Raw genomic sequence first — 23935 nt, 5'->3', positions numbered from 1 at the left:
ATTTTGGAATTTAATGCGTGAGTTTTTAAAATTAACGTTACAAGGTTTGTATGTCAAGCTGGTCAGACCAAATGTAAACCATAAAGTGTATTTTTTACAATGTATAAAGAAAGTATAAAGCTGGTCAGACTTTGAGGAATTTCACATTATTATTTTGGGACCTGTTTATTTATTTTGGAGTCTCATGTATGAATTTGAGTTTTTTTTTTAATTAGCTCAACATGGTTTAATTATTACTTTTTTACTATGGAAAATATCTCCTAGTACATTTGCAGCATTTCTCACAGATATTATTTTTTTGTACACTAGTGCAGTTTTCTCTCCATAAAAAATTGTCTAACCAGTTCCATGCTTTGTGTTCAGCTTAAAAAGTGGCCAAATAAAAATTTAAAATTTTTTGGGTATCCCATGATGAACAGCTTTCTGTATATGTTTATTTTTACAGAAATAAAGCTGCAGGACAGTTAGCAGAAATACTTTGTGGATTAAAATGTTAATTACAAGATCAAATGTTCAATATTTATCACAACAGAATTAAAAATTAGTATTACATGTTGCCATGACAAGATATGTTTCACACTTTTGCTACTTATTCTTTTTATTATTTAATTTCAAAATTGAATTTAGTAATATATCTTAAAAAAAAAGAAATATGTCTTCATTTTCCAAATTAAACTCAGAGCTTTGCTTCCACCTTCTGGTAAGTACTGAGCACTGATACCACCTAGGTTTCCCCTAGGCGTCTCTGACCTTGCGTGCCAGGATAAAGATGCCGGAGGTATGATTGCAGATATCGAACATGGGTTTGTCAAACTCTCTGTGCAGAACTTCTAAGTCTTCAATGACGAAGCCTGTATCAGTTATGACTTTCCTAAGGAAAGCCTCACTGAGATTTATGAGAGAGAACTGCTTGTTTCCACATCTGAATATGGTGCTCCCTAATATACTACCAATGATTAGGTGGCCTCCCACTTTTATCAGAGAGGAGAGGTTTTTGATAACATTTCCATAAGCCTCCTCATCTTTACAGGCACATTCCAGGCAGCCAACGGTCAGGACACAGTCCACTTTTGGTAGAACGAGTGGATGGAGAGGATTACTTTTGGTGACATCACAAGGTACCACTTTTTTCAGTGTCTTCCGAAGCTTTTCCTCTTTCTCAGCCAGCTTTCCACTACAGAAATAAAAAGTTAATGTGTAAGTCTGCGGTCTTGTGCCAACCAAGTTTACTGCTGTGAATTTTGCCTGTACAAAGACTTAAAGTGTTACTAATCCCACAACAGTAAAATCAGTCTGTATATGCAGTAACGCATGCTTGTTATACTCACTGTGGAACCTAAGGGGTTAATCCTCTGCATTGTGTAAAAACGCTGTTTGATCCTGACTTCTCTGATCCACCCCTTTCTTCAGTGTCCCCCTCTTATCTCCTGATAAGACATATCATGTGGAGTCACTCTGCACACGCTCAGTTTAGTGTGTATTGCTAGAGGTATTTTTTTTTCCTTGGGAGAGTGCACAGGGCTAGACAGATCTCAGAGGTTCTGCATCCTCCTAGAGCATAATGAAAACTCCTCCTACAAGCTTTAACCAATGCTTTGCTGGACACTGATATAAGTCACAAGACTGCTATATACTGCTGATAAAAAAAAGGTATTTGGCAGTTTATATTTACTAAAATAATTGCATTTCCATGTTGTTTGTACTGTGGGAGACCAGATATAGTGAATGCAGGGTCCGGGGAGACCAGTTATAGTGAATGCAGGGTCCGGGGAGACCAGATATAGCAAATGCAGGGTCCGAAGAGACCAGATATAGTGAATGCAGGGTCCAGGGAGACCAGATATAGCAAATGCAGGGTCCGGGGAGACCAGATATAGGGAATGCAGGGTCCTGGGAGACCAGATATAGTGAATGCAGGGTCCAAAGTGACCAGATATAGTGAATGCAGGGTCCGGGGAGAACAGATATAGTGAATGCAGGGTCCTGGGAGACCAGATATAGTGAATGCAGGGTCTGGGGAGACCAGATATAGTGAATGCGGGGTCCTGGGAGACCAGATATAGTGAATGCGGGGTCCGGGGAGATCAGATATAGTGAATGCGGGGTCCGGGGAGACCAGATATAGTGAATGCAGGGTCCAGGGTTTAGTAACATTTTAATACATTCTCTGAATTAAAGTGTTACTAAACTCATCCTCAGCTCTACCTCTGAAGAAGTGCGTGCGCATGAAACGCGTCAGTTGGAGCCCAGGACGCCATTGACACTACGCCGCCGGTGCCACGTGGAGACCCGGAGGCCATCTTTAATCTTAAAAGGTCAGTCATTTGATTAAACCTGGCACCATTGTGAGTTTTTTCTGAACACTCCTGTTTTTCTTGAATAAAATCATTTTCATCAACCTACTACACTATGGGTTCTTTCCTGTGTCTTCTGCGATGAGCCTTTTCAGTTTCTGCAGACCCAGATTGATCCCTGCACCAGCCTTTGAGAGGAGGAATTTTCCACTTCACACACTTCTGTAAGGATTTCTGTGACCTGCTGGACCTCCATTTCGCCACATGAGGGCGCTTCATCTCTACTATCTCCAGCTCCTGCCCATTACCAGACCAGAAAAGAGAGGGGAATCTCCATGATACCATATACACATGCGTATTATTAATACGTTTCTGGTTAGTGTGCATTTCTAACTTTTGCACTGGGAATCAACGAGCACCATTACTGGACTGTGATTTATTTATTAATTGATTTTTTTATTAATTTATTAATTTGCTTTGGTTTCATTTATTATTTATATCTGCCCGCAATATAGTAACATCACACAGCGCTGCATTTTCTTTATATACACATTAGTAAAATCAGTCTGTATATGCAGTAAGGCATACTTGTTATACTCACTGTGAAACCTAAGGGGTTAATCCTCACTGTGTACAAAGGCTGCATGATCCTGTCTTCTCTGATCCTCTGATCTTCTTCTACTGTTCCCAATCAATCTGCTGATAGTACAGAGCTCTAGGAGACATGCTCAGTGTGTATTGCTAGAAAGTTTTTTTTTAACTTGGGGGAGTGCACGTGATCAGCACAGAGCCAATCAGCACTGACCAGACAGAGGGTCAGGGATTATGCAGCCTCACAGGACAGTCAGAGCAGAATGAAAACTCCTCCTACAAGCTTTAACCAGTGCTCAGCTGAACACTGATAGAAGACTGCTATATAAAGCCGATGAGAAAAGGTATTTAGCTGTTTATATTTACTAAAATAATTGCATTTCCATGTAGTGTGTAGCGTGTGAGACTAGCTATAATGAATGCAGGGTCCTGGGAGACCAGATATAGGGAATGCAGGGTCCTGGGAGACCAGATATAATGAATGCAGGGTCCTGGGAGACCAGATATAGGAAATGCAGGGTCCTGGGAGACCAAATATAGGGAATGCAGGGTCCTGGGAGACCAGATATAGTGAATGCAGGGTCTGGGGAGACCAGATATAGGGAATTCAGGGTCCGGGGAAACCAGATATAGGGAATGCAGGGTCCTGGGGAGACCGGATATAGTGAATGCAGGGTCCGGGGAAACCGGATATAGTGAATGCAGGGTCCGGGGAGACCGGATATAGTGAATGCAGGGTCCGGGGAGACCAGATATAGTGAATGCGGGGAAACCAGATATAGTGAATGCAGGGTCCTGGGGAGACCAGATATAGTGAATGCTGGGTCCGGGGAGACCAGATATAGTGAATGCAGGGTCCGGGGAGACCAGATATAGTGAATGCAGGGTCCGGGGAGACCAGATATAGTGAATGCAGGGTCCTGGGGAGACCAGATATAGTGAATGCAGGGTCCGGGGACACAGATATAGTGAATGCAGGGTCCGGGGAGAGCGGATATAGTGAATGCTGGGTCCAGAGAGAGCAGATATAGTGAATGCAGGGTCCGGGGAGAGCAGATATAGTGAATACTGTATCCGGGGAGAGTGGATATAGTGAATGCTGGGTCCAGAGCAGATATAGTGAATGCAGGGTCCGGGGAGAGCGGATATAGTGAATGCAGGGTCCGGGGAGAGTGGATATAGTGAATATAGGATCCGGGGAGACCGGATATAGTGAATGCAGGATCTGGAGAGGCCAGATACAGTGAATGCAGGGTCTGGGGAGACCAGATATAGTGAATGCAGGGTCCTGGGAGACTGGATACAGTGAATGCAGGGTCTGGGGAGACCAGATATAGTGAATGCAGGGTCCAGGGTTTAGTAAGACTTTAAGGAGGGGGGGGGGGCGAACCACGCTCTGTGTGGCTTATGGCTCAGGAGTGAGCATGCATAAGTGCCCCCAGAGCAAGCAGTTTGAGGATGAGAGGGGTTAGGAGCACCAACAGGGGATGTGAGAAGAGGAGGATAGGGGGTTGCTTTGTGCAAAACCATTGCGCAGAGCAGGTAAGTATGACACGTATGATGATTACAATCACTTTAAGCTAACTGTCCTTTTGAGATCAGTGAATAATAGAAATTCATTCCACCTGCAATTAGCTCACTTAGCTCCTACCAGACCTGTGCTTTAGTCATATGCTACACCCTACTAAGTAATACGAACCTCTAAGCTCTTCTGTGCTGGACGGGTGCAACAAAAGGCAACTGAGCCACAAAAAAGAAAATAGGATCTGAGAAATAGAAAAGGGGAAAAATAAAGACTTCTTGAACCAGTAAAGGGAATCCTTAGATGTCTTACCTGTTCATCAGAGCACAAGTAAAAAGCAAAACTTAATTGAGTTGAATTCTGGGAGATGCTCCGATTCTTATCATGTAATTGGTTAACTATTTAATTCTTCAAAAGTAATTAGGAACAGGGAGAACTGACCTGCATGCTTATCAAGGCATAGTTCATAAAAAACAATTTAAATGTACAACATACAGTAACTTTTGAAAAATGTCCACTATAAGTCTAATTCATAAAAATGTGCCAGATGACAAGTAGAAATCAATGGTGGCGATCCGTGAAGAAAAGCAGAAATGCGCACTCACCAGAAGACAGATATAAGTAAGCAATATGCATCAAAGCTCATGGATCCTCAATCAAGGAGAAAACTGGTCTGGTCAAAATGGGTTGATCCTCCCTTAAAGATGCAGAGCTTATCCAAAAAAGATCCAGGTAGCCAGAGGTCTCCTACAGCTGGATGGACGGAAGGGGTCACCTGCTTACAGGGGGTCCTCCTCCTCTTGGTAAAAGCCTGAATTCTCAGTAAAGAAGGCCTGAGTCCATTTGAAGGAATGCTGAGGTAGCCAGGCAAATGCAGTCCTCAGGGAGTAGGGTTGTGTTAAAGTTCCATTCCCATCAAGAACACTATAATTGAGCTTATAATTCAGTTACCCAGCATAGAAGAATATCACAAAGAAATTAGGCCCTGGTTTGCTGGACAAGAACTACATTTGGACTTAAATGGTGTCATGGTTGTGGTCCAGTTGTGATTTTTCTATGAATACTACACTATGGGCGTCCTTCCCTGACTCCCTGAGAGGAGTACCTTTTTGCAGAGTCCTTTACTGAGAATTCAGGCTTTTACCAAGAGGAGGAAGACCCCCTGTAAGCAGGTGACCCCTTCCATCCATCCAGCTGTAGGAGACCTCTGGCTACCTGGATCTTTTTTGGATAAGCTCTGCATCTTTAAGGGAGGATCAACCCATTTTGACCAGACCAGTTTTCTCCTTGATTGAGGATCCATGAGCTTTGATGCATACTGCTTATTTATATCTGTCTTCTGGTGAGTGCGCATTTCTGCTTTTCTTCACGGATTACCACCATTGATTTCTACTTGTCATCTGGCACATTTTTATGAATTAGACTTATAGTGGACATTTTTCAGACTTTATTATTTAGCGCTGCACTTTTGTTGTTATTACTCTGTTTAAGTATATATTGGTTACTTAGAGTGCTTAGCTGCTTTTTCGGATTAGCGCTCACTCTTTTATTATATACATACAGTAACTTTTGGCAATACGCTCTTACTAGAAAAGAGTAATCCAAAATGGAATTGCGGGGTTACTATTAGTAATTGTTGTGGATTACTCTGCACATTGGTTTTTCCCTTTTCATTGCTTTTTGAATAGGTCAGTGGGAGTGATTGCCCCATCCACTTTGAATGTGTGGTTGGGGGAATTGGGTCTTTTTTTTTTTTTCAAACCGCTGATTAAACAAAAAAAAGAAAAAGAATTATTCTTTTTTTTTTTTAATTCAAATATTTATTAAATTTTTATATTTATAATTAAACATAAAAAGAAAAAAAAGAGGCACATGCAAGAAGAACACACTACATTTCATCCACAATCTCATATAATATTCTTACTCTTATTCTCTTTCTATTACCTCCTTTTTCTTCTTTTCCCTTCCCTCTACCTTTATGCCCTACCACATCCCACCCCCCTCCCACTTTGCATTTTTCTCTTACTTCCTTCTATATGAAATTAAGAATCTTCTCCTAACATTACTTCAGATATATTCCTTTGGTGTACGAAATCTTCCCATTTCTCCCATCTCCTGTTATATATCTCTATCTTATCTTCCTGGATATAATATAGTTTCTCTATCCTACTAATCTGATTTACTCTCTCTACCCAATCCTTCTCTTTCGGAACCTCCAAGCTATGCCAGAACTTAGGTATCAAACCCTTCGCTGCATTTACAAAGTACCATATACCCGAATTTTTATATTTATTCACTGGTAAGTCTGTTTTATGTAATAGACACACTTGTGGGTCTAATCCAATCTTTATTCCTGAGATTTTCTCAATTAAGTTTACTGTTGTCTTCCAAAAATTTTGTATCTTTGGGCATTCCCACCAAATGTGAAACCATGTACCCATCTCTCCACAACCACGCCAACACTCTTGTGTTCTCTCTATACCCATTTTGTACTCCATAGTTGGTGTGATGTGCCATCTTACTAAACTCTTATAATTTACCTCCACCTCTCTCATGCTAATATTCTCGTGTGTGAGTCTATATATCTTCCTCTGTTTATCTTCATCTATCTCCACTTCCAAATCTCTTTCCCATTTTACTATATAACTTGGTTTAAATTCCGTGGCTAATTCGGTGAGAATTTTATAAATTTTTGCCGTGGCCCGTTTTCCATCTCCTCGTGATTCCAACAACCTCTCAAACAAATTCCACTCCCCTCTCCCTCTTATGGGTTTCGGAAGACCCTCAACAAAGTGATTTAATTGGTGATATTTCCACTCATCAATCTTAGTAAAAAGTTCCCTTCCACCTTTTTTTAAATCTTTCAATGTTTTCAACTTCTTTCCGTCCATAATATCCCTTAGTTGAATGTCTTCCTTTTTGATCCATTTTCCCATACTCCCCTCAATACCTGGTGGAAAATACTCCATATTCCTTAGTGGCATTAATTGTGAATTAAAATCCCAGTGCATATACTTGTGTAAATTATCCCAAACCTTCAAAACATTCAATGTGAACACACTCGTGGTTTTCTCTAAACCTCTATATTGTGCTGGTGCCCATATGTTTCTACTCAGGTCAACTCCGCTCAGATCATTCTCTATCTTCACCCATCTTTTCTCCCTTTTATTGTGTGTCCAATCATAAATTCTTGTTAAAATTACAGCATTATAGTATCTCTTAAAGTCCGGCACTCCCAGTCCCCCTCTCTCTTTTCGTCTACTTATCAAGTCATACGATAATCTAGATTTTTTATTTTTCCATATAAATTTTGTTATCATCTTTTTAATTTCTTTAAAAAAAGCTTCTGGGAGTTTTATTGGGATCATTTGATATTTATACAAAACTTTGGGTACAATTATCATTTTTATCAGATTTATTCGTCCTAACCAGGAAGGGATTCCTCCTCCCAATTTCTTCAATTCCTCCTTAATCTCGTTTAAAAGGGAAATATAATTTAATTTATACAATTTTGAATATGAAGCAGTAAGATTAACTCCTAAATATTTTATCTCTCTATCTCTCCATGTAAAAGGGAATTCTTTTTTTATCTTTTCTTTCTCACTATTCGGTAGATTTATATTCAAGATCTCGGTTTTTGTCGGGTTGATTTTTAGATTTGATATTTCTCCATATTCTTTTAAGCTTTTTATTAAGTTCGGGAGTGTTATCCTAGGATTGCCCACATAAAACAACAGATCGTCCGCAAAGGCTGCCACCTTATGTTCCGTTTCCCCTATTTGTATTCCCTTTATATCTACGTTCTTCCTAATTGTTTCTAGTAGGGGTTCCAATGTTAACACATACAATAAAGGGGACAGTGGGCATCCCTGTCTAGTCCCATTTGACATCCTTATAGGTGTAGATTTTTCACCATTAACCAAAATAACCGCGGATGGCATTTTATACAATTTTCCTATCCATTCCCTCATTCTACTACCTACTCCCATGGTCTCTAGGGTGTCCATCATAAAGCTCCAGTTTACTCTATCAAAAGCTTTTTCAGCATCGATCGAGAGAATCACTGCCGGGGTTTTCCCTTTCTTAGCTTTCTGGATCAATAACAGGGTTCTAATTCCGTTATCTCTACCTTCCCTCCCTGATACAAAGCCAACCTGATCTCCCTGGATCCATTCTGGCATTAAGTCTTTGATCCTATTTGCTAAAACCTTCGCGTATAATTTTGTATCTACATTTAGGAGTGCAATTGGTCTATAACTTGAACATTGAGTAGGATCCTTCCCTTCCTTATGTATGAGTGTTATATGGGCTTGTAGGGATTCCTGTCTAATCTCCATTTCTCCCCCCAAGGCATTCATATATTCCTTCAACTTTGGTATTAATACTTCACTATATTTTTTATAATACCTCACGGTGTATCCGTCTGGGCCAGGACTTTTCCCCACTTTAGTGTCTTTTAGTGCTATTTTTATTTCCTCCTGTGTGATTTCTAATTCCAGGGATTTCAATAGGTCTTCATCTATTTTTGGTAGTCCTGCATTTTTTAAATATGCCTTTCTTTTTTCTCTGTTCTCATTTTCCCTATTATTTACTAAGTTTTGAGACTTAATATTATACAGCTTGTTGTAATACTCCTTGAATATCTTCCCAATTTCTTTAGTAGAGTGAGCCATTTCTCCCTTGGGGTTTCTTATTTTTTCTATGTAATTTCTATTTTTCTTTTTTCTCAGGGCCTTCATTAAATATTTTCCTGGACGATCTCCCCATCTATACCTCTCCACTAGAACTTTATTAAGTACTCTCCTCCTCTCTTCTTCCATTAATATCTCCAGTTCTTTCTTCTTTCCTATTATCTTTTGTCCTATCTCACATGTTATTGTATTTTTATGGATTTGTTCTAGGTCAGTTATATCTTTTAAGAGCTCAGTCATTTTCTTACTCCTTTCCCTTTTTTTTTTTGCCCCTAACGCAATCAATATACCTCTAATATATACCTTATGGGACTCCCAGACAGTGGCCATTGACACGTCTCCTGTTTCGTTCTCTTGAAAATATCTTTCCATTTCCCGTCTGATCTGCTGGTCAGTCTCTTGATCTAATAGAAGGGCCTCGTTTAATCTCCATCCCACCCCCCTTGTCAGTTGTTTCCCCCATCTCAACTTCATTATAACTGGGGCATGGTCTGAGAGGGTCATTGTTTCTATTTCTACTTTAGCCACCCTTTCAATAAGTTGATGTTCTACCATTATATAGTCCAGTCTTGAATAAATCTCGTGTGCATTAGAGAAGAAAGTATAGTCTTTTTCCTTTCCATGCATTATCCTCCATATATCTACTAGTTGACCCTCATATATCTCCTTCTTCAAGATCCTCATAGACCTACCTCCCTCCCGTTGCACACGAGATGTTGTATCCATCTGTGGATCTAGACATAAATTCAAGTCTCCCGCCACTATCAGCCTTCCTTTTTTAAAGTCCCTCAGTTTTCTTAATATCCCTTTCAGGTATACCTCTGGTCTCTTATTTGGGCAATAAATATTTGCTATTGTACACTCCATTTCCTGTAATCTACCTTTCAAAAATAAGAATCTCCCCTCAGGGTCTGTCTCTCTTTCCTCCACCTCCCACCTTATATTTTTAGCGAACCCAATTGCCACCCCTTTGGCTCTCTTAATTGGGGAGTCTGCATAGAACCATGTTGGATAATTTCTAGTATTTAATTTGATGTTTGACTTAATCTCAAGATGCGTCTCCTGTAAAAAAACTACTGAGGCTTCTCTATGTTGTAATTCCTTAAATAGCTTAAATCTCTTCCCAGGACTATTCAACCCTTTTACGTTATATGTTATAAATTTTATATCTTCCATGATTCTTGAATACATCTCATCCCTATGCAAAGTATTTTTAAAACCTTCCCCCTATACCATCCTCCCACCCCCATTCCCCCCCCCTCCCACATCTACTCCCCCTCCATCTCCCCCCACCCCCATTGGGCCTATTTTTATTCCATCTAATCCTTTTGTGAGCCAAATGCCACATTTGGATCCTGACCCTGAGGTGGAACTCTAACCTTGTACGGTTCACCTACTCCCCATTTCCCCCGATGTTCCCCTATCTATTTATTCTCTATTTCTTCTTCTAACTTGCTGCCATTCCTCTTTTCCCTCAGCATATTTCTCTCCCTCTTCTTCTTCCTCCCAACCTGGAATTTCTATTCTTTGAATATTAAGTTTATCAAAAAAGTCTCTTAATTCCTCTGGAAATCTCAGATATGCAGTGACTCCATTCTTCCATCCGATTAGACACATCGAGCTATTCCATCTATATTGTATATTTTGTTTTTTCATCTGTTCTATTAGTGGTCTCAATGATCTTTTTCTCAATAATGTCTCAGGTGTCAAGTCTGCAAAAATTTGCAAGTTTTTTCCTTCATATTCAATACTAGCTCTTCCTTTTATCTTCTTCCATACTTCTTCTCTCTCTCCATTTTTATTAAATTGTACCACTACATCTCTCGGTCTCTCTTCCATCCGATCTCGTTGGAACCTTCCTAACCTGTATATATTGTCCAATATAAATGACTCAGTTCTAGGTCTACCCATGATGGATTTAAAAATTTTTTGTATTGTCTCTCTTAGATCTTCTTCTTGTGTAAGCTCCGGGATTCCCTTTATCCTGAGGTTATTTTTCCTGTACATGTTACCTTGTATCTCCAACTTATATCCCAACTTTTTCTGTTCTTGCCTAATCTCCATTATTTGATTTCTCAGTTCAGGAATAGCTTGAGCGTGTTTTTTAATTTTTTCTTCTGTTTCTTCTACTCTGGACAAAAGATGTCCCAAGTCTTTCCGAATTATTCCCATCTCTTGTTTAATTGATTTTTCCAAATTTCCAAACATTTCTGCCATCTCCTTTTTATTTGGGATTTGTAGTTCTCCTTCCTTTACTCTTAGCTCTATTCCTTCTATTATTTGTTGGCTATTATTATCCATTTCCCCAGGCGATCTGGTACTCTTATCCATACTGTTTTCCATTATACTTTTTTCTGCTATCTCCTGAGTTCTTTCTGGGGTCACATTGCCTTGAGACGTAAATTTTCTGATTGTTCCAGATTGGGAGTGTTTGGGACCACTCCCTTTGCTATTTTTACTCTTCATCTTTTCTATATATGTCCAGACCCTTTTCTTTAAGGCTTTAGGGTATATGCTATAATGGGTCTTTTTAGAGAGGTTCTAATTTCATCGATTTCCTTGATATTTCCCCCTCTCTCTTTTTTTTTTCTTTTTTCCCCCAGTCTATAATTACTTCTGCTGCTTTAATAAACTGTCCATAACACGGATTTAATATACAGTCCATCCACTCTCACTCACCCACATTCCAGCTGCCTTTCCAGGGAAGTTGTCCTTTAGGGTCTCTGTCCTCTGCTCTGGCTCTGCTCCTCTTCCCCTCGATTGAAGGAGGGGGGGGGGGGTCTCTCCGGGTCTCCTTTTTCCTCCTTCTACCTCTCTCACAGGTATCCGGAAGACAGGGTCTCCTTTCTCCCACGCTGATGTCTCTCTAACTCCACCGGAGAGCAGCCAAATCTCTCCTCTTCTCCTTTCACCGGGACGCTGAGCCGGTATCACGTGTCCTGTCAGTGAGGAAGCCGGCTTCTCCCCCTGTGTCGGAGAACCGGCCGGCTTCTCTGTCTCCCAGAGCTCCCTTTCGGGAGATCACGTGACTGTCGCGCGTCACCTGGATTCCCAGCAGTCTCGGGCGGGAGGTATCGTCCGTCCCTCAGTCGTGGACTCCTGCAGCTCTGTCCTCGAAGTTCTCTTCGGGGGGCCCCTCTCGCCCGTGAGTTTTTGCCCGGGCACCTTCGCAGCTTTACTCGGGGAACATTTGGGGAGGGAGAGTGGCTATCCTGTGGAGAGCGTTCACATCGCGCTCTCACCTGCCGCCATAGTTAGGCTCCTCCTCCTTCCTCCACAAGGCTCTGTTCTATCAGCAGATGGATTGAGGACAGTAGGAGAAGGGGAGCAAGAATTATTCTATGTGCTTTGCCAGCTTACTGACTCAATGTACTATATCAGGACAAAGGAAACAGGACAGGAATAAAGAAGCCTTCCCCTCTCCTCTTCCCCAGAACATAGATGGAAAGGGTTCTGTAGTCCACAGAAAGTGTTGGAAAATGTAACTAATATCAACTGGCCAACCAACCGAAAGACAGGTAATCGTATGGTCATCAATCTCCAGGGATCAGGAGCACTCAACCATCCACCAGGGGGATCACTCTCCAGGTAACAGGTATCATGTATAACCACCAGGGGGATCACTCTCAATGGCAGATGCAAAGCAGGACAAGAATCCACCTTAAGGGGGGAGCTCGCAATCAAACAAGCCCAAACAGAAAATGCTAATAGTATGTTTATTGATTATTAATTGCCAAGCAAAAAGAGATCCAGATAATACAGCACTCACAGTGTGGTATAACAGAAGTTAAGATGGCTGCCGACCTGACACGTGGCCTGTGCGGCGTGACGTCACCACCCTGGCTCCTCCCTAGGATTCTTGTCCTGCTCTGCATCTGCCATTGAGAGTGACCCCCCTGGTGGTTATACATGATACTTGTTACCTGGAGAGTGATCCCCCTGGTAGATGGCTGAGTGTTCCTGATCCCTGGAGATTGATGACCATAGGATTACCTGTCTTTCGGTTGGTTGGCCAGTTGATCCTTGGATTTCATCTTTCCATACCCAGAGGACCAGGACTGGTTTAAGTACTCAAACGCGCACAACATTGTGCTATCTGGTTAGTGCAATGTACACTCATTTTCACATCACTGGAGTCACGATTTTCACTTCTATATAGAGTTTGGGACCTATGTGCTTATTCATATTACTAAGTTCACTACCTGCACAGCTAACGTCCGCAGATGTTCATTGCACTTTAATATAACTTTATCGCCTTACAGCGCAAATATATTTGCTTATACTTTATATGTTATTTGATTCTCAGCGCTGCATATATTTATAAGACACCAAGTACATTTTGCATTTATAGAACAGATAAAAAGCTCTCAATGGTAAATTTTCCACATTTGGTCAAGAACCCATTAAGAGACGTTCTTTGTTAGGGTTCACATATACTTTAGCATACATTTATTTTCATACCTGCGACCTTCTAGATCACAAACAAGCTTCAAGGCCGGTGTCCAGTCGAATAGCCCCGACTCATTTCTCCTCCATCTCTCCAGGTATTCTCTGTTGCGGTCAGTGAAATCGGCTGCAGTGATCTCCTTAAAAGCCTCACAGGCAGACAACTCTTGGTAAATAGCAGGTCCAGGACCAATATCAATCATCGACTCCCCTCTAACACCATCTTGTGCAACAGAACACAACATGAATGTGGAACACAAAAGAAATGACTTGACTATAAACATTTGGCATTCAATATAGTTCTGAGATGATGAAAAAGTCATTGGGGTCTATTGGTGGCCAAGTATCAGAGGCATGAATGCAAGCTGGCCGAAATGCTCCTGCATTTTTTATAATAGATTAATGCTTATATTGTCAGCTCCTTCTGGTGGCCAAAATGCAGTATAGCTTTGTGAAATAGCTCAGTGAGAACCAGGGGAGGACTGACAACTCATAGGGCCCCCGGGCAATAGGGGATCATGGGGCCCCTGTGTCCTTGCCCAAACTCAAAAAAGCCTATGAAAAAGGTACCAGGGGCATCTCATGGGGACTGACCCCGGGCCCTCAGGCAGTGCCCGAGTTTCCAAATGGTCAGTCTGCCCCTGGTGAGAACGTGTATTGCATTTTATCCACTTGATGGAGCTGGCAATATAGGAATTAATCATATAATTCATTAGAAAAAAACAATACAGGGAAATCTCAGCCAGTTTGCATGAATGCTGCTGATATCCATCCACCAAATGTTTTATACATAGACCCCAAAAAGAGAAAAGAAAATAATTAAATACAACTTAAAATGAGATCTCCACTAGAAAGAACACCACTTGCCCTCCAGAGGATTTACCCCCCTTCCTGACCAGGCCATTTTTTGCTATACAGTGCTGTGTTACTTTAACTGACAACACTGCACATAAATTAAATATATGTCCTTTTTTTCTCACAAATGGAACTTTCTTTTGGTGGTATTTGATTGCCTCTGTGGTTTTAATTTTTTGCACTATAAACAAAAGAAGACCAACAATTGAAAAAATATATATATTTTTTACTTTTTGCTATAACATATCCAGTAAAAAAAATTTTAAAAACCAAATTTCGTCATAAATTTAGGCCAAAATGTATTCTGTGGCATGTATTTGCTAAAAAAAAAAAATCCCAATACGTGTTAATTAATTGGTTTACGTGAAAGTTATAGCGTTTACAAATGGCGGTATATATACTGGAATTTATTTTTTTTTTTTATACTAGTAATGGCGGCGATCAGTGACTTATAGCAGGACTTTGGGCCTGCGGCGGGCATTCTGACACTGGGGGGGAACTGATTAACTGCCACTGACATCCCCAGAGACACTAATACAGTGATCAGTGCTAATAAAAAGAACTGACACTGTACTAATGACACTGGGCAGGAAGGGGTTAACATCTGGGGTGATCAAAGGGTTAATTGTGTGGTTTGTGCTGTTTTACTATGTGTGCTGTGTGTGATTTACTGTGTAAGCATGCTGCTTTGTAATGCTCTGCTATACAGAGCAATGCAAAGCAGCATGTTGGTGTTGACAGGGGAGAGATCTGTATTGGTGGCGCAGGTAGGGCGGCGTGCGTGCCCCCTACCCAGAAATACAAAATCACGTACATATACATGACTTTGCGCAGCCCTGCCTCCCTGTAACAGTAGTTCTGCTATAGCGTGGTTGGGAAGTGGTTAATTATAGGAGAACCAAAAGTAGGGCATGTTGTGTACTTAGTTAAATAGGTTGACCAGATCATCTTTCTTTTGACCCAAACAGTTCTGATTATGACTTCTGGCCAGTAGGGATAACTGTTCCCAGGCATAAAGCTGATCTCCAGATAGACAAATCTACAAGTGTTATTTACAGGTTTGACCTGGCTAACAAATTAAAAGGTTTGTGATTTTGTTTAGCCATTTTTGTGATCTAGGTAGCATAGCCAGGTCATTGATCCTTATTTCATCTATTGCACTTAAGCTAAGTCACCAACCTTCCATGGCATGTCAATGAACGAGTAGCAGTCCATCAATGAGGATATCCCTGTGTTTTCTTCCCGTTTTCTAACCCCCAGTTTTAACCTGACAGCACAGTGCAATACAGTAGAGCAGTGGTTTCCAAACTGTGGCCATGGGGCCAGTTGTGGCCCTTTGCTGCCTTTATCCGGACCTTGGGATACTATTCCTCCAACTGACACCAGTGATAATGCACCATTCTTTCCACTGACACCATCGATGGGGCATCATTTCTTCCACGCATTCCAACAAGGAGGCACATTTCTTCCCACTCAAACCAATGATGGGGCATTGTTTACTCCCACTGATGCCAGGGCATTTTCTACTCTCACTGGCCACAGTCCAACCTATGTCTGTAGCCCTTTAAATGTCCTCAGATATTCCCAGCCTCTGAGCTCAGAAGAAATAAAGCTCCAGGACACCGAAGTGTGCAAGCTAAATCTCTGATAGTTTAATGCGTACTAACAGTTTTTACAAACTCAGAATGACCAACGAAATATTGTAATGACCAATGAAACATTGCACTCTTATCAAGAAAGATAACAACCACAAATGACTGAAGACCACCATATAAGGCAGTTCAGAATGGAAACTGAAACAAAGAGTTGTTACAAGTGACATATAAAAACGAGACTAACTTGTTCACACATCTAAAATGGAGACATTAAACAAAATGGATGCCAGTTAATAAGACATTTTTCCTTACACCCCCCCTCCCCCTAAATTCTGAACGTCAGTAAACTGGCCCATTGTGTAGAAGGTTTGGTGGCCTCTGCAGTAGACCTTTGCTTACACAGAGCTGCCCTTATCTTTTCCTGTTGATGTTTCGTTGTATATAGATTACTGGAGCCAAAGACAGAATGAGATGCTAGTTCAAAATTGCAACTATGGAATTTTTAAGGATACATAACTAAAAAAAGAGAAGTGCCTACAGTCTGCTTTGAAGAGATGATCTCTCACCAACCCCTTAGGACAATGGTTCTCAACCTTCTTAATGCTGCGACCCTTTAATACAGTTCCTCATGTTGTGGTGACCCCCAACCGTAAAATTATTTTCTTTGCTACTTCATAACTGTAATTTTGCTACTATTATGAATCGTAATGTAAATATCTGATATGCAGGATGTATTTTCATTTTTACAAATTGGACATAATTAAAGCATAGTGATTAATCACAAAAACATTTATAATTAGAATTCATGAAGTGTCGTTTTACCTCCAACACTGCTGCTTTCAACACAGCAGCTGCTTTCTACACAGTAGCTGCTCTTTACACATGTGTGACTGGTCCACATAAGTACATTATGGTGCCAACCCTTTCACATACAACTGTATTTGTAGGGGGTGTATGTGATGGGGTTGGCGTGATGATGTCATCACGCCAGGTACTCATATGTGGGCGTATCTGCATGTGGGCGGACCCGCCTGGAGACGGATAGAGGAGCAGTGTCTCGGTTCCTAAGACCATCGGAAATATGTGTTTTCCGATGGTCTTAGGTGACCCCTGTGAAAGGACCGTTTGACCCCCAAAGGGATCGAGACCCACAGGTTGAGAACCGCTGCCTTAGGAACTGTCTGATCTAATGTGCCTGTAGATGGGAATATTCAGAGTATCAACAATTTATGTTACAAAGACATGTCTTTCACACAGCTGAAACCTATTAAAGTCACCATCAGCATAAAAAAAAAACATTGATCAGCAATGTTCTTTTTTGTACTTAATGTTTTGGCCACAGCGAATGCACACTTTGCTTGGTAAATAGGTTTATTCTGCATTAAATTGAAACTTTATTCAAAAAACTAAGTCTTGATAGATGTCTTCAGGGCTCTTTTGTAGGTATAGCCACACATAAGTGCCTATACTGTTTAAAATATAGTAATACAATGACTAGCCCTGCTCTGCACATGCTCAGTTGCTCTCTATTTTTGGCACTGTGCCTAAAATCAGAGTCACTAGAGGCCAATCTGCTGACAGCCTAAAGGTTTACTGCTGCTCAGGGGCCCTGGTCTTCAGCAAAATGACAGCCTCCAGCAAGAAGAAACAGGAACAATGCAGGAGGCAAGTTACAGCACAAACTAATTACAGCACTGGCCACTTAATTAGGTACACCTTGCTAGTGCCAAGAAAATCTCCCCCACACCATTATATCACCACCAGCCTGAACCATTGATACAAGGAAGGATTGATCCATGTTTTCATGTTGTTTGTGCCAAATTCTGACCCTACCATCTGAATGTTGCAACAACCAGTCTGCCCATTCTCCTCTGACATCAGCAAGGCATTTTCGTTCACACAACTGCCACTCACTGGATATTTTCTCTTTTTCAGACCATTCTCTGTAAACCCTAGAAAAGGTTGTGCAAGAAAATCCCTGTAGATCAGCAGTTTTTTAACCTCCTTGGCGGTATGATTCTTTCCGATTTTTTTGTGCTGAAAGCGGTACCATTTTTTTGCATGGAAATATGTAGTTTTTTATTGTAGGCTGTAATTTTTAGGAATAACTCACTGAAATCTGTCCGAACAAGAGTCTAGTAAACATCCCGGGTAGGATAAAATTTGAAACACAATATCGTAAATTATAATTTAATAAATAATCATAAAAAATAATAATATAATAATAATACATTTAATTCAATAATATAATCAAACCAAAAACACTGAAATTTGAAATACAGAGGCAAATTCGCACATCGCTGAGCAAAGTCGCAAAATCGTTTTCAGTGTCTGATGACAAATTTCCCCCACGAATCATTATTACTCAATTCTGCAAGTGGTTCTGATTTACTATCGCTGTTCTCTAGCCGGTCTAAAACTGCTTTTGACATAAAGGGACGCTTTTTGGACGCCGTGCACTTTTCTAAGTTTCCAGGCAGAAAGAACATTCAAAATGCAGGCAGGGCACAGGACAAAGCAGTAGGGACAAAATGTATGTGAAATGCATTGAAACAGCAATGACAGCAAAAATGACATTTTTTACAAATTTCAAATTTGCTGCCGATTCCGGCGCCCGTACGTCCCGACGTCACAGGGACCGGAACACGAAGCCGGATGCCGGCATCGGCCGGAGGAGATGGCCGGGGACGCTGCAGGGGACACATCGCGGGAGCGAAGGACAGGGTAAGTGCTGCAGGGACCCCCAGAGCAACGCCGCATGGTAAGCCCAAGTGTAGCTCGGGGTTACCGCTTTTGGTATAGAAATTTTACCCCAAGCTACACTCGGGAATACCACCAAGGAGGTTAAATACTCAGGCCAGCCTGTCTAGCACCAACAACAATGCCACGTTCCAAGTCACTGAAATCCCCTTTCTTCCCCATTTTGATACTTGGTTTGAACTTCAGCAAGTTGTCTTCACCGCATCTAAATGCCTAAATGCATTGAGTAGAAGTTTGTGTTACCAAGCAATTGAACAGGTGTGCCCAATAAAGTGGCCGGTGAGTGTATGTTCTTTGCTAAAGAACATTCTGTTTTTTAATCAAGTTGTTATGGATAAAGTTATTATTACTTATTATTATTACTACGAGTTTATATAGCGCCAAAGGGTTTGCTCAGCGCTGTACAATAGGGGGGGACAATACATGGCACAGTACAACAAAGACAGACAGCGTACGAGGGGTAAGAGGGCCCTACTCTTACGAGCTTACAATCTAGGAGGGAGGGGGTAAAGGTACAGTAGGAAGTGGCTGGGGGGGATGAAGTGGTAGGAGGAATGAGGGAGGATGGCCGTTAGGTGAGGGTGGGGTAGGCTTCCCTGAAGAGATGGGTTTTGAGGGAGCGCCTGAATGTGAATAGAGAAGGCGACAGTCTGATGGATTGGGGCAGTGAGTTCCAGAGGATGGGGGAGGACCTGGAGAAGTCCTGCAGTCGTGCATGGGAGGAGGAGACCAGGGAGCAGGATAGAAGGAGGTCCTGTGAGGAGCGAAGGGTACGGGTAGGGTGGTACCTGGTGATCAGATTGGTGAGGTAGTCAGGGGCAGTGTTGTGAACGGCTTTGTAGGTCAGGGTAAGGAGTTTAAATTTGATGCGTTGGGCAATCGGGAGCCAGTGGAGGGAGAGGCAGAGGGGGGTGGCAGAGGTGGAGCGGGTGGTAAGGTGGATGAGTCTGGCAGCTGAGTTCAGGATGGTCTGGAGCGGGGAGAGCCTGCACTTGGGTAGGCCAGTGAGGAGGGAGTTGCAGTAGTCAAGGCGTGAGATGATGAGGGAGTGTACTAGAAGTTTGGTGGTGTCTGGGGTGAGGAAGGAGCGGATCTTGGCAATGTTGCGAAGATGGAGCCTGCATGTGTTTGTGAGTGATTTGACATGCGGTTGGAGGGAGAGGTTCGCGTCAAGAATGACGCCAAGGACTTTGGCTTGCGGGGCGGAAGTGATAGTGGAGTTGTTGGTGATGATGGATAGGATGGGGGGGGGGGTGTGGGCAGGGGGAAAGACGAGAAGCTCGGTTTTGGAGAGGTTAATCTTGAGGAAATGTAGCGACATCCAGTCTGAGATGTCATTTAGGAGGTGAGTGATGCGGGCGGAGATAGTGGGGGTGAGGTGAGGGGTGGAGAGGTAGATTTGGGTGTCGTCAGCATAGAGGTGATAGTTGAAGCCGTGAGATTGTATGAGTTTGCCCAGGGAGGAGGTGTAGATGGAGAAGAGAAGGGGTCCAAGGACAGAGCCTTGGGGGACCCCAACAGAGAGGGGGAGGGAGGGGGAGGTGGCACCATTGTAGGTGACACTGAAGGAGCGTCGGGATAGGTAGGATGAGAACCAAGAGAGAGCAGCATCTCCGATGCCAAGGGAGAGTAGTTTATTAAGAAGGAGGGGGTGGTCAACTGTGTCGAAGGCCGCAGAGAGGTCCAGGAGAAGGAGGACAGAGTAGTCGCCCTTGGCTTTGGCGTTGAGTAGGTCGTTAGTGATTTTGAGGAGGGCGGTTTCAGTGGAGTGTAGGTGACGGAAGCCGGACTGTAGAGGGTCAAGGAGGTTATTGTCAGTAAGGTGGGAGCTTAGGCGATCGTAGACTAAGCGTTCAAGGAGCTTGGAGGTGAGTGGCAGCAGGGAGATGGGTCTGAGGTTGTTGGGGTCCGCGGGATCCAGGGAGGGCTTTTTGAGGATGGGGGTGATATGCGCGTGCTTTAGGGGGGAGGGGAATACGCCAGTAGAGAGGGAGAGATTGAAGATGTGGGTGAGGGAGCGGATGAGGGAAGAGGGGGGTGACCGGAGGAGTTGAGAGGGGATAGGGTCCAGGGGGCAGGTAGTGAGGCGGGCTTTTGAGAGGACTTTGGCGACTTCCTCAGTAGTGACAGGGCTGAGGGAGTGCAGTGCGGGGGGGGTTATGGTGGGCGGGGCATTGGGAGAGGAGGGGGGCAGTGCGGTTGTGAGGGCAGAGGAGGGGGGAGATGAAGGGGTGACGGGGGCGAGGAGGCTAGGTGGGGAGGTAGATTGCAAGTTGACGATGTCCTTACGGATAGCGTCAATCTTGTTGTGGAAATGGGTGGCAATTTCGTGGGCGGTGAGAGAGGTACTGAGTGGAGGAGGGGGGGGGGAGAGCAGGGAGTTGAAGGTGGAGAAGAGTCGGCGGGGGCAGGAGGAGAGGGTGTTTATTAGGTTAACAAAGTAGGCCTGCTTGGCGGCGTGGAGGGAGGAGGTGTAGGTAAGAAATGCAGATTTGTAGAGGGAGAAAGTATGAGGGGACCTGGTTTTGCGCCACAGTCTCTCCAGTGCGCGACTGCGACGTTTGAGGCGTTTAGTGCTGTCGGTCTGCCAGGGTTGAAGCGGTCTGGGTTTGATGATGCGTGTGGTAAGGGGTGCCAGAGAGTCTAGGGCAGCTGACAGTGAGTCATTGTACAAGGTGGTGGCTATGTCAGGACATGACAGTGAGAGGATGCTGTCGTGTAGGCAGTCGGCGGCAGAGTGGAGGGGGGCCGGGTTCAGGTTGCGGAGGTTGCGGCTGGTGATGGTTTGGCGTTTTTGAGGGGGGGAGTTGGGGGAAGGGGAGATGGAGAAGGTGATGAGGTGGTGGTCGGAGAGAGGGAAGGGGGTGTTCGCGAACTGGTTGAGGGTACAGAGGTGGGAAAAGACGAGGTCCAGGGTGTTCCCTCCGAGGTGGGTGGAGGATTGAGTGTGCTGTGTGAGCGCGAAAGAGGAGGTTAGGTGGAGGAATTGGGAAGTAGCCGGGGTGTTGTCGTTGATGGGGATGTTGAAGTCCCCGAGGATGATGGTGGGGAGCTCAGAGGAGAGGAAGAAGGGAAGCCAGGCGGCGAAGTCATCCAGGAAGCGGGCTATGGGTCCGGGAGGCCTGTAGATCACTGCGATCCTTAGGGGGGTGGGTGAGAAGAGTCGGATGCAGTGCAGTGCAGTTCTGCTTTAGCTTTGAATATCCAATCGTGGAATTAAAAAAACAACTGATTTTTCGCGTGCACAGAGCTGGATAATTGAAGTAAACAAAGCTTATTTTTACAGTATTTACTAAGCTAATTGAACAATTTCTATTCATTTAGTAAATCAACCGAAGTAGGAATGAATATCTATTTCCTGCAATTACTGTATATGGAGATAACATGTTATGCTTCATAGAACCGCTCATAGCAGTCCCTGGATGACATTTGATTCATTGGATCCAGGGTCACTACCTCTGACCCATAACTTTCTTTTATATTGGGTTTAATGCCATTGTGTTTGTGTGTTATTTTAACCAATAAAGGATCATTATTGCTGTCAATGATCACTGTCAATATTCAATCACAATGAGATTTTTCTTTTTATGTTTCAAATATTTTGGGTTCGAGATGTTGGGCAAAAGCCATTTTTTATGTGCGGAGGATTTTGGATTTTGTGGTGAGCTCTCCTCCCCTTATTTACAAGACAGAAGCCTGGAAGGATCTTTTTTTTTTTTTAATTTTTCTATCATGGTACGAATGTACCATCTCTATACATGCTTACAGTGGCCTAAGCTGGACTAATGTAACTAACTATGTAAAATGGAACTCAGCTTTAAAGTGTTACTAAATGCACATCAGTAAAATCAGTCTGTGTATGGAGTAAAGCATGTTTGTTATACTCACTGTGGAACCTACGGGGTTAATCCTCCACATTATGTAAAAAAAGCTGTTTGATCAGCACAGGGCCAATATACACTGTCCAGACAGAGGGTCAGGGGTTGTGCAGCCTCATAGGACAATCAGAGCAGAATGAAAACTCCTCCTACAAGCTTTAACCAGTGCTCAGCTGGATACTGATAGAAGTCCCTAGACTGCTATATACTGCTGATGAGAAAAGGTATTTAGCAGTTTATATTCACTATAATAATTGAATTTCCATTTTGTGTGTACAGTTGCAGACCAGATATAGTGACTGCAGGGTCCTGGGTTTAGTAACACTTTAAAGCCAATTAATTTACCTTCTACTGGTACATTTTTGGGGCTTTTTTTTTGAGGAAACAAACCTAAGCATAGTGAGAATGTACCACCTCCATATAGATAGGGTCCCTGGTGGGATTCAACTCAAGGGCCTAAAGCTGCAAGGGAAGGCTGCTTTCCACTTATCCGCCATGTTACCCATTTATATGTCACCAGTGCTTCACTATCCTGATTGCTGCACCACCTCAGTCACTGGTAAAAGTGCATGTCAATAGTGTCTAATATATTTGATAACTAAATATGAGCTACCTTAGCTTACTGTAGCAGGCGTATTACCTTTACCATATAAAGATAAACTATACAAAAATGTCAAAGCAATACAATGTGGTCAACATTACTTACAGAAAGCTTGTTTAATCTGACATGCATTCATTGTTAGCACAAATATGATAACACACATTCAAAATTTCTTGAAAAAACTTAAAAATGCATTACCTGTCGTGAAAGTTTTATGCAGTTTTTTCAAAATAAAGTCCAGGTAGCCATCTTTAATGAAGACTCCTGTTACGGCACCATAATAGGTTTCTAAGTAGACCTGAGGATCAAAGTTTTGTTGGTAGACCTGAGGACCAGTGAAGCCAGATGCCATTGTTCAGTGGTATAGTTCTAATAGTATGTGTCAAGATATGTGCTGGACAGTTCCTTTTATTCACCTCTCCCAGCTTCTATCAAATGGGCTGGTCCTAGCAAAGCTGCTAAGTAAATACACTGGCACATATTTTAGCACTTTATGGGCATATGTAGAAGACAAGAACAGAGAGCACCTTCAATCAATCCTACTCTTTTAAATGCTCTCCGTACCCAGTGTTGTAGTCATATGTACTAGAGCTGCACACATACAGTATCTCACAGAAGTGAGTACACCTCTCACATTTTTGTAAATATTTTATTCTATCACACTGAAGAAATGACACTTTGCTACAATGTGACGTAGTCAGT

General features: G+C 42.6%; 1 protein-coding gene across 1 annotated transcript; it reads right to left on the bottom strand.

Moving 5' to 3' along the window:
* Nucleotides 1-590: 590 nt before the first annotated feature.
* Nucleotides 591-23585, bottom strand: LOC149466006 (indolethylamine N-methyltransferase-like). Its single transcript, XM_089673089.1, has 3 exons — nucleotides 23432-23585; nucleotides 13560-13767; nucleotides 591-1174 (listed from the first exon to the last, which is right to left on the bottom strand). Exons 1-3 carry the CDS (start codon nucleotides 23583-23585, stop codon nucleotides 736-738), a joined length of 801 nt encoding a protein of 266 aa, XP_089529215.1. The 3' UTR covers nucleotides 591-735.
* Between the last annotated feature and the right edge of the window lie 350 nt (nucleotides 23586-23935).

This window comes from Staurois parvus, unplaced genomic scaffold, assembly GCF_062004578.1.
Source record: "Staurois parvus isolate SC_StPar_1 unplaced genomic scaffold, SC_StPar_1.0 ptg000135l, whole genome shotgun sequence".
NCBI lineage: Eukaryota > Metazoa > Chordata > Amphibia > Anura > Ranidae > Staurois > Staurois parvus.
This window is presented reverse-complemented; position numbering and strand designations above follow the sequence as displayed.